Source organism: Dendropsophus ebraccatus, chromosome 1 (assembly GCF_027789765.1).
Source record: "Dendropsophus ebraccatus isolate aDenEbr1 chromosome 1, aDenEbr1.pat, whole genome shotgun sequence".
NCBI lineage: Eukaryota > Metazoa > Chordata > Amphibia > Anura > Hylidae > Dendropsophus > Dendropsophus ebraccatus.
The window spans coordinates 72,405,538-72,417,698 of record NC_091454.1 but is presented as its reverse complement, the minus strand read 5'-3'; the positions used below and the strand labels follow the sequence as shown (position 1 = coordinate 72,417,698).

The 12,161-nt window shown below is 41.1% G+C and overlaps 1 protein-coding gene across 1 annotated transcript in view; it reads left to right on the top strand.

The window, feature by feature from the left end:
* Nucleotides 1–7,073, top strand: part of CDHR2 (cadherin related family member 2) — an 80,817-nt gene extending 73,744 nt beyond the window's left edge. Inside the window, exons 29-32 of the mRNA XM_069972752.1 lie at nucleotides 1,093–1,206; nucleotides 3,400–3,471; nucleotides 5,275–5,317; nucleotides 6,469–7,073. Of these exons, the coding sequence (XP_069828853.1) occupies nucleotides 1,093–1,206; nucleotides 3,400–3,471; nucleotides 5,275–5,317; nucleotides 6,469–6,597 (358 nt within the window). The 3' untranslated portion in view covers nucleotides 6,598–7,073. The remainder of the gene's footprint in view (nucleotides 1–1,092; nucleotides 1,207–3,399; nucleotides 3,472–5,274; nucleotides 5,318–6,468) is intronic.
* Nucleotides 7,074–12,161: the final 5,088 nt, after the last annotated feature.

Genomic DNA, 12,161 nt, shown 5'->3' with positions numbered 1-12,161 from the left:
ATATTAGAAAGCTACGATCTACCTTCTCGTTAAGGCTGTCTGGACCCTCTGCCCCTGTTCGCAAGATCCATTCAGTCTCGGCTTGGATCTTGTGAACAGGGGCAGAGGGTCCAGGCGGCCTTAACGAGAAGGTAGATCGTAGCTTCCTAATATGAATAGCTGCCAAGTACCATTGTTTTTAAACTGTGTGTATATGTTGTTTAATTGTGATCACATGTTTGTTCACGTCACTGTTGTTGGGAGTATTTATACAGGGGTGACGTAGCCAGTGGGAGGGGTCTGTTGAAGCGCGACAGCGCGAAACGAGCTTGTAACCTGCACCTGTCTGGCGTCCGCCCGATGTTCATGTCCAAGCGTTGAATAAAAATATCTGCACAAGTCATCTTATTGGTGAGTTGCCACTGCTATCTCTTTGGATGAATTGCATTTGCCGACATGGTTTCTCTTATGTTTAGTGAGCACCACCAGACGTGATACCATCCTGTGCTTGTTTGCCATTGCATTATTGCAGCCAATTTCGTGGTGATTTACTGGATCTGTAGTGCCGATCACTCCTTACATTTGCTATTTGGAAGTACAGGTCTGTTTGGTTGCTATGACCAAAACAGACAGTTTATACCCCCCCCCCCCTCTTCAGACAGATTATCTTCCTCAATATTTTTTGTCACTGAAATGTTAAATGCCGTTCAAGCAACTTGTGTCCATTTAATAGCCTATGTGATTCCTAACATTTTTGTAAATCACTTCATATTTCAAAAATGACTCTGTACCCCCTAAGGCCCTGGCCATTAGTTGTCTCACTTCCCTGCAATCTGCCTGCCATTGCTTATGGTTAGAGGAAATCCATCTCTAGTAACAGAGAGACCAGGATGGAAAGCAGGAAGTGGGGGCGGTGCTTAGCACTGCTCTTTGCAGGAGAGAGGGAGAACTGGGGAGTGCACCTGCAGTCTCTGCAAATTCTAAAGGGTCAATGTGAAAATAAATGTAGAATTTTGGAAATTATTTAAATCTAAGGGTTAGTTTAAAATAGCACAGTATAGTATGGTGAAAATTTATGTAAAAGACTAACATTTTCCCTTTTTGATTTAACAGCCATTCACGAAAAATACGAGCTATTAAAGCTTCAAAAGTTGCAAAGTCCTTAACTGGAGAAATTACACAAGGAGTGGAAGTTATACCTGGGACCAATAAATTTAATGCTGAAGGGTGAGTAATCTAAAAACACTTTTTTGCAATGAAGGCTTTGGCTATGTTCACACAACGTGAGACACTGGCAGTTCCGTGAACCAGCCGAGTCACGGAACAACCGGTGTCAGATAAGATCATCCCGGCTGAATAATCTTTAGTGCCGCTTAAGGGCGCATCTGTGCACGCCCGCATCCAAATTTCTCGATGCATAAAATTGAGTGTGTGGCCGGAGATGCACGCTCCATTGTCTGAACTGACAGGATTTTCTGTGGCTGCTATTCAATGAATAGCGGTTGCAGAAAACTGACATGTCAGTTTCTTGCAGAGCCTTTAGGGATCCCGGCTGGAGTGTATACTATGTGTATACATTCTGTCCGAGATTCCATAGAGGGCAGCACAGTGTAAAATCAGTGTAAAAAGTGAAGCGCAATAGATGACAGAGTCCTAACTTAAATAACTTTACTTGAAAAGCTTTACTGCAATACAAAATATAACAAAAACACTGCTCCCAGTGTCTAGTGCAAAATACAATAATACTTTAGATAGACCTTTCAGAAACGCTTGAGAATGTAGGAAAAGTTAAGACTCGTGTGTGAGGGCAGGGTGGGAGACTTGGTCTTATTAGTAACAGTATTCTGCCAGCATGTGTGTTAGATAGAATACTTTAACGGAAAAATCCACATACTCGTGTTTAGATTTCCTTGTATCTGACTGCCTTCTGCCTGCACTAGTTCGGAGACCACCAAGTGAGGTACAGTAGTACGAGTCCCAGGTCTCTGTTTCTGAGTGGGGCTGACTAGTGAGGATTTCCCCAACTAGTTGAGCCTAGTGTCAGTAAATTACTTCGGCGTAGTGCACCTTTGCTTTACTGGGGATCAATCCCTCTTCCTTTCATGTTTTATTAAGTATTTCAAGAAATACAAACAGGCAATAACACCCACATCAGTTGTGGAATCATAAAGAGACAGAGGCATTTATATGTACAAAGGCTAAACATGAGATGGCATATAAAGCAACAATAAACTATGCAACTAACAATGCAAAAGAAAGGAGAGAGAGAGAGGAAAGAAAACCGTACAAACCATAAAATCAGGTAGACCAACCTCCTTTCCTTTCCTTTGGGGGTAACTGTACTGACAGAAGAATCTTCGGTGTAGGCAAGGGTTAGTCGGTTACCCCATCTCTAGGGTTCAGCTCTGCATACTGGCTGTTAGACCTCACTGAATTGACTAACTCTCCAAAGTCTGACTGACTTCCTACCTGTCTGACTCTTTCCTAAACAAGAAACCCCTCTATCCTATATAGGGTGGTGTGACAGGTAGTAAAGGTGAGAAAGTGCAAGAAAGATAGAGTGAAGGCACCTGTGATTGTTTAAACATATAACACAGTTAGGCTAAACCTTTTGTAGGACTGCAGCGGTGCCCAGGAGAATGAGACACCTAGTGGCTGTAGTGGAAATCAGCAGCTACCAGCACTTGGTGTGATACCTGAGAGAGTTACTTTACCTGGGTGGTATAAAGACTTATGGAACCACCTTTGGTGGGACACTACATAGTGAACCAGCTGGAGGTGGTGGAGGAACCCACTAGATCCATGTCTCACATGGTAGGGGCCTCTCTGGCCCTGTTGCATCTGCTATTGTTGAGACCCCTATAGTTATATAAGAGTTTTAAAATTAAATAAGTCAATGTATTACAAATCTGCAGTAGCAAATTTAGTTTCGAAGAACCCCTGCAAAGGTACTCCAGACAACAGCTTAGGCAACTCCTAAGAATTATGAGCCCTGAGCCCTGTCCAGGTATAGGGTCACATAAAGTGTTCCTAAAACCAGGAACTTATTGGGTATTGAAATGGCATAGCAATCTGCATTCTCCAACATATGCACTTCTTTCTGGAAAATACCTGTTGGGTCAAAATGCATACTACATCACCTTAGATAAATGCCTCAAAGTATTTTGTTTCCAAATTGTGGTTGCACTGTGGGGGGGGGGGGGGGGCGAGGCTATGCAAATGCTATATGGAGCCCAAAGGCCATTACTGCAAAATCTGCACTCCATAAACCAAATGTACATTATTACAGAGCTCCTGCAGAGTTGTGATAAAACTATATAAGAAGTGGTATATTAAATATTTTTATTAATATTACTGTAATATAATGTAATATAATGTTCTATGTTGAACTATTTTCATAATTTATGAACTATACTGTAGAGCCAATCCTATTCTGAATGTTGAGTTGGACCTGGGCATAGACACGTTAAGCTCTACCAGTGACAGTGCTAGGTAAGAACTAAAATTTCTCTTAGGTTATATTGTATAACACATTCTGCTACATTATATACAAAGTCATTGAAGGAACCTTTTATATTTATATAAAATGTGTTTGAGTGAGGAGATGTTTACATCATGATTATATATATATATATATATATATATATATATAATCTCCTGCCAGTATATGTTGGTATACTGGTCAAGGTATTCCGACATATACTGCAGTTTAGCCAGAGAGTTCAGAATAACTAAAACGTAGTCTACTTGTGAAAATGTCTGTTTTATGCCCATAGTGTATTGTGTATAGTGTATCAGTAAGCTTTGGATCACTTAAAGTGTACCTGTCGTTATAACTTTCAAAATCTAAATTAACAGTAGATGAAGCAAGTTTGCCATATACATTAATTTTTTGTTGTTGTTATCATGCTGTAAAACAAAGCTGTACTTACCAGAAATCCAGGTCCAGTTTCCTGAAGGCAGACTTGTGCTTGTTGAAAAAAACAGACTAAACAAAGGAATTCCGGCCAGTACAGAGAGTCATGACTGCCTTCTCTCGGTGATCCTTCAGATGGCCTGGGATACACTGCACTTCCTGTTTTCTGACTGTTTCCTGTTCTTTGAGAAAAAAAGATAGTCAGAAAACAGGAAGTGCTGTGTTTTCCATGAGGACGAAAAAATAAATAATGAATGTATAATCCAAACTTGCTTTATATAACGTCTACTTTTGGTACTATATGGTACTCACAGTCCTTCATGAAGGGTGTATAAAAAATGACAGTAGTGATCTGTAAGCTGACAAAGAGTTTATACGTGTACCTGTCAGCACATCTGACCCGATTAGCAGTAAATTCAATTTTTTGCTCAGAAGTATCTATGGTTACAAACATGCCAAGACTGTAATGCATTGGATCGCAATGAGGGTAGTCATGTATACCCAAACTTCCGGGCGAAAAGTGGCATTCACTGCTGATTGAGGCAGCAGATGTGCTGATAGGTAAACCTTAACTCACAGAAGAGTGTGTGACCAATACAAAACAGTATTAACCATTGCATGTCCATAATACCTCAGGGTATACAATATTAGCATTGTATAGCAGCGTTCCAAACAAAATGACAGTATACACAAGAGGACCTACTATACCCAGACATAATTTAAGACACTTAAAAATTTTACTCACACACATGACAACTCTAGGCTGATGGTAGCTGAGATGCAGGTATCAGGACACTTCAAAAATACAAATGAAATATGGATGCAATATGGATCAGATCTGGAAAAATATGTATAGTAATACCTTTCCATTGACTTGGGTTAGTTTTTTCCATCCACAAAATTGATAAAAGTAGCACATGTATTTAAGATATATGTGTATTTTATAGTCATATGTGAGTAGCCCCATAAATTAACATTAGTGACATAATATATACATATATATATATATATATATATATATATATATATATATATAGTGTGTGTGTGTATATATTATAATGTATAGGCAGGGTTAACACACAGTATATTTCAGTCAGTATTGTGGTCCTCATAATGAGTGGATGGCCGCCATATAACGGTAAAGAACTGCCATTATTTCAATACAACAGCTGTTGTTTTAAAATAACAGCAAATATTTGCCATTATATGGCAGCCATCCACTCAATTTCAACATTGTGTGATCATAGCCTTTGTGTTTTCAATCCACTCCTGGTTTTGGTTGCAATATGAAGACCACAATACTGACTGAAATATACTGTGTGTGAACCCAGCCATATAATGTATGTAGTATTTTGACATAATGTAATATGTTTTAACAGTGTCACTTCGGATTATAACAATATACTCGTAAGTGAATACCAGGTGAGTGACAATAAATTAACTCTTTCATGACACCAAATGACCTTAATGACCACGCTGATTTTCATTTTTGCTCCTCGCCTTCTAAGGGCTATAGCGACATTATTTTTCCATCTACAGGGTCATGTGAGGACTAGTTTTTTTCAGGAACAGGTGTACTTTGTAATGGCATCTTTATTTTTGGGGTGAAATTGGGAAACTTTAGAGGGTTCCCCGTGTCTACGTTATGCACTTTACAGTAAAACTGACATAATAGCTTTATTCTATAGGTCTCTCCGAAAACGATATGCATGTTTATCTGACTCTCTCCTAGGCCAATAAACCAGCAATTTTTACATAAATAAAGACACAGAAACATGCTTATGTTTATGTGGTGTATTTTTTCCAGTCTGGAAAGCAGGAGAGGTTTTCTGTGGGGATTTGCTACTGCTCTGGACAGTTCCTGACATGGACAGAGGTGGCAGCAGAGAGCACTGTGTCAAGACTGGAGAGAATACACCAGTTCCTGCAGGACATACAGCAGCTGATAAAAAAAACTTGTCTTCAAGTACTTAATAGAAATAAATTACAAATCTCTGGCACCAGTTGATTTGAAAAAAAAAAAAAAAAGGTGAACAACCCCTTTAAACTTTGCTGCAATGTATACCCGTAGAAGTGTTTAGTTGAGGGGGTACATCATAAGAAGGCAGGGATTTTTTTTAAAAAACAAACCTACTGATATTACTATTGTTTTTCATGTACCAGAGAGTTAAATAAAATATCATATATTGAGGACAATCCCTCTAAATGTAATACTTTTATTTAATTAATCTAGTCATGAGTAGAGATGAGCGAACTGGGTTCGGGTTTGAGTCCATCTGAACCCGATCGTTTGGCATTTGATTAGCTGGGGCTGCTGAACTTGGATAAAGCTCTAAGGTTGTCTGGAAAACATGGATACAGCCAATGACTATATCCATGTTTTCCACATAGCCTTAGGGCTTCATCCAACTTCAGCAGCCACCGCTAATCAAATGCCGAAAGTTCGGGTTTGGATGGACTCGAGCATGCGCGAGGTTCGCTCATCTCTAGTCATGAGAAATGTCCTTATAAGTACTATGTTATAAGTGCTATGTTAATATCTGATTCTCTAACACTTCCATTTTTATATGCAGGGAATTAGAGAAGATGCAAGTGTTTTATATAAAGATAATGGAAATGGGGAAGAGCCTTTGGCAGCTGCTCTCAGTGACAGAGAAAATATGTCCTATAGTAACATGGCTCTAGACACCACTGACTTGTGATCTATCAGTATAATGGACGCTAAGCCGAAAGTATATCTGAATGAAACAATTTACAAATGAGCACAGCTTAATGCAATCTAGTATACTATCCTCATCATGTTGTACTGAGGTTGACTATAATCTTTCTCCATGGGAATATTGACAGAAAGGAAGAAGTCTTCCAATGCCGCTCATCACTACATAATCATGCCTGTCTATAGCACTGAGAAACTCCAGAATGTGTATGCATGCAAATAATATTATGAATAACTCTTCTTACAGCCTTCATATTTATAAAGAGTAAAAATAAGTGGCTTAGTGGTTAGCACTGTAGTCTTGCAGCACTGGGGTCCTGGGTTCAAATCTGTGTTCTCTCTGCGTTTGCGTGGGTTTCCTTCCACACCCAAAACATGTAAAGTGCTGCGGAATCAGTTGTTGCTATACAAATAAAAGCATTTAAAAAAAAAAATATATATATGAGTGAGTTGTTTACAAATACTTACTATATCACTGTTATTTCCACCTATATTATATAAATAATAAAAGGAATAGATCATCTGAAAATATTGCCTTGTATCTTGGAATGGGATAAAATTCTTGTAAATAGTCATTATAAATTACAAAACAATAATTACAATGAGGCATGAAAGACTGCCAGTTAAATAATTGTCCATTTATTATCATATTCTGTTCTCAGGGCCTTATTTACAGCTGGTGCTGCCTTCATGACCAAGCCCAAAATGACCCAGTGGACTGCGCCAATTTTTTATTTTTGCATTTTCATTTTTTCCTCCTCCCCTTCTAAGAGCTATCTTTCTACAGGGCCATGCAAGGGCTTATTTTATTTAGAAACAAGTGTACTTTATAATGGTGCCTTTCAATCTACCATAGCATGTATGACAAGGCCCTCAAAATATTATTTATGAAAATAAAAATTGGTGAAATTGGAAAAATCACACTGCAGGGGTTCCGATCGGTAAGTGACAGGAGCTGCTCCTGTCACTTACACTTAAACGCTATGATTGTGTTGTTTATGGGGTTAATGACAGGCTGCAGTGCGATCGGTGCAGCCTGTCATTAATACTGAGAGTCCAGCTGATTGTAGCCAACCCCCACCTGTTATGAAGCACACTTTGCTCCTGAGCAGGCTTCATAGCAGGACATGCACTCTGGGCGGCTGGGGCGTACAGGTACGTCCAGGGTCGTCTAGGGGTTAAACACTTTTTCACCCTATTAGGTGTTTCCAGAAGCTTTAGAATTTATTCATGCAGATCTGTCTTAAATAATTAGCAAAAACTGCATGAATTACTTGTGAATATTGTTGCAGATTCACCATGGATCTCATCAATATACACAGAAAGTGGTGAAATCACAAATCCACAACATAATGAACTGGAGAGAATGGAACGGCTGCACATCCCATCTATGGCTGATACTAATGCCGCTAGGCCTATATTAAAAATCAACACCAGAGTGTCTGTATATGAATTGGTCAAGCCATATTGCCCCGTGTACCACCGCGCAGGTCCTCTGGTCCACACGGGTCCCTACGCTAACTCCACACCGTGTCGGTCAGCGACCGCCAACCCCGCAAAGCGTGCACATGCAGGGAAGGGAGGCCACGGAACGGCCCTGCAACCCCCATGTCACAGGACCAGACCCAAAAAGCCCCACCAAAACCCAGCCAGCACCACCGGCGGGGAAGGCTGCCCCCAAACGACACAAGTATGGACATGGTATTACACTTACCATTGCTGCTCTCACAGAATGGGGAAGACATAGGGTCCACAACATAATGAGTGGCTGCAGTTACCTATCAGCGAATATTGCTTTAGTTCTGAACAATGTGCATTCAATCATTGTAAGTATCTTTTTTCTCCAGGCCACAGCATGGCAGCAGCTACACCAAAAGTATTTATATGATGAGTAAATATATAAAATAAATTATGATATGCTGGTTGTTATTAACCTGTATTTTCTAAATGGATTGTGGAGCTCTCTCAGCTCTTTCCCCAGTAGCTTCCAGCAGTGGTCAAGCTGGTGTATATATAGCTATAGTGTGTATCTATATCTATATACAGTGTCCTAGAACCCTGCTTGTAGCTGCTGCTGTATGTGCATATGTGTAGGGTAGAAATATCTTGATCTTTAGTATTCTGTGGATGAAGAATATATATGTACTGCAATTTTCTGTTTTTTTTCTACTGTTTCATTCACTGACAACAAGCATATGCCAAAGGACAGGGACAGGGGCTTGACTAGAATTCATGTGACTCCTCCCTCCATACTCACTTGGCCCAGCACGGTCCCCCAAGGCGGTGGAAGAGGTGCATCGGGAGGCGACTGTGGCAGAGGGGTGCTGGTTCCGCTCTGACATGCTGTGTCGGGGTGTATGTGAGGAGGCCCTGAAATGCTGCCCCTGGCTGCCAGTGTCCTAGCATCATGGAGGTAGCCACAGTCCTGCCTCCATGCTAGCTACGCCATTGGACAGGGGTTAAGTGTGTACATGGCTAGTTGCATATTTCTTGCCTGCCACCTGCTTAAAGAGGCAGTCTGTCGATTTCCTCCCATACCTCTGAGCCTGTTAGGGCCTTGCCAAAAATCTCCCCATCTGTTTTGACCAATCCCCTGAGTTACCTCAGGCCTCAAACAATAGGAGCCCTTTCCCTGTAGTATAAACCGGTGAGGGGAGCAGACCTGATGAGCTCAGAGGTTAGTTCTGTCTTGTGTTTCCAGTCTTCATGCTGATAGTTGGTCCAGTGGATATAAGCCCAGCTGTATCCATAGCATCATCTTCCAGGGACCTGGCCACTAACCAGAACCCATGCCTGTGCTGCTGGACTGTGTGCTCCAGTTCTTGTGTGCAGTGGTGGTCGGTAACCTAAACAATGAACTGTCAACAATGTAAATGAAAGAGTGGGCATATCAGGAAAATAATTAACTTGATGAGTCCTACAAGTTTAACTATTCTTAAAGTTCTTAAAAGACAAGTTCTTAAAACAAAAGACAATGGGGGAGAGTTATCAAACATGGTGTAAAGTGAAACTGGCTCAGTTGCCCCTAGCAACCAATCAGATTCCACCTGTTATTTTCCAAAGAGTCTATGAGGAATGAAAAGTTAGAATCTGATTGGTTGCTAGGGGCAACTGAGCCAGTTTCATTACACACCTTGTTTGATAAATCTCCCCCAATGTCTTGTAAACAAAATAACATTAATGCTTAGGAATATAGAATTTACACATCCATTTCCTCCTTGTTTAAATTTTATGGACATTTGTCTTTTTTCAACCTTACCAAGTATCAGGGGCAGCTCCAGCTTTTTGTGGGCCCGTGGGCAACAGAGCCTCAGTGGGCCCCTTTTCCTCTCTCCACACTGTAAGGTTGAGGACCTTATGGACATGTGATCAGATCCTTCACCCCCCATCACTCTCTCTGCAGGACATGTCCTATTTGCAGCCCAGACACGTCAATAGACATAATTGCATCCTCATTATTTGCAGGTGTTACAGATGTTAGCTCAGGAACATCTGCAAAAAAAAGGGATCCGCAAAAATATACTGACGTGAATAAAACCTTAGGGCTTATTACTACCCCTGTAATGGAGTGTTTCCCTGCATGGCCTGATGTATTGGTATCATGCCCGGAGCGGGGAAACTGTTTGGATCTTCGTGGCATTTGTAATGAAGCAGCTGCACGGCTCTGTCACTACAGTACCGCAGAGATTCAAATAGTTTCCCTGCTCCTGGCATGATATTGATACATCAGACCGGGCAGGGAAACAATCCATTACAGGGTTTTCCCATCCATAGGGCCCATAAAATACAGGATGTGGGAATAAGCCCTAAGTCTGCAGTGAAATGAGATGTTCTGCAACAGCTTTGGGTGAGGAACTGGTAGGAGTGTTGGGGGAGGAGAGTAGACAGGGTGGTAAGACTGTTATTAACAGCAGAAGGAAAGCAATGCATCCTGGGACTTAGACAATAAGGAAGAGATTTATCAAAAATGTTATTTGATGTGACAAAAAATGCACAATTTTGCACTTTGGCGGGTTTTTGCGCTTATGCCATTTGCCGTGCGAGATCAGGAATGTAATTATTCAATAGTTCGGGTGAGTACGCATGCAACGGTACCAAATATGTTTATTTATTTATTTTTATTTATAAAATGGGAAAAGGGGGGTGATTCAGACTTTTACTAGGGGAGGGGATTTTTTTTTAATTAATATAAACACTTTTTTTTTTACTTTATACTTTAACTTTTAGTCCCCCTTGGGGACTTTCAGTATCACTGCAGTGGTCTCCCATAGAGATTACTGCAGTATACTTTATACAGCAATGATTAATCAGATCATTGCTGTATTACTTTGGTCTGCAGCAGACCAGAGGAATCAAATGTCGGAGCGTCGCTCAGTCCTGGCTCGGTAAGCAGAAGGGATGTCCCCTTGCATTGCGAGGGGGAGATCCCCCACTAGACAACAGGGAAAGGGGGCCAGTAATACTTTTAAATGCAGCTGTCAGATTTGACAGCTGCATTTAAAAGTATAATTAGCAGGCGCGGCAATTGGCCCACGCCCGCTAATCGCCGCGGTCCCAAGCTACAAACAGCGACTGGGATTGCGGTGGTTCAGAGGGGGGTCGCTGCACAGCCCCCCTCTGAACGCCCCCTCCCGCATCAGGACGTGCATTTTATTAGTTTTATTTAAATATAATTTTCTTATACCTGTTAACCCTTTAATGTTACCCAAACTACAGACAGCATGAAACACTGACAGTTTAACAATGATTCATTTTGAAAGGCTGTGTAATTTTGCATTAATTATTGCTGCAATTTTGGCCAGGAATGGGGCTCTGAATGATAAGTTTCACTATTGGTGTATGGGTACTGTTACGTTGACTCTGAGCACTTGTAAAAAGCCATTGGCATTCTGACATTGGTTGGAACAGCATGACCAAGACTTCCAGGTTCTACCGTGGCCCTGGAATTTCCTTGACATGAAACCAATTGGGCACCTGTGGGACCACCTGGATGGTGTGTTAGGGCCCTATTCCACTGGACGATTATCGTTCAGATTATCGTTAAATCGTTCGAATCTAAACGATAATCGTTCGGTTGAAATGCAGTTAACGATTAACGACCGAACGAGAAATCGTTGATCGCTTTATAAGACCTGGACCTATTTTTATCGTTGCTCGTTCGCAAATCGTTCGCGTTGAATAAGACATCGTTCGGTCGTTCGCAATAGATACGAATGCAATAGCGAATAAATAGCGAAGAAAAAACGATCGCAATTACGATCATAAGTAACGATTATCGTTCAATGGAAATGAGTGAACGTTTTCAGGTCTTTCGCAATAGTGGTCGTTTGCGATCGTTAATCGTTAATGATATGCAAACGATAATCGTCCAGTGGAATAGGGCCCTTAGCTCTATTGATTCTCTATCACATACTTTCAAGCAGCTGTGGGATGCACTGCAGTCAGCATGGCTCCAGATACCGGTGACAAGCTACTAGGACCTTACTGAGTCACTCCCAACCTGTCTAGTCTGTGCTTCATACAGTGGTTAGTCTGGATATTAGCTGGTGG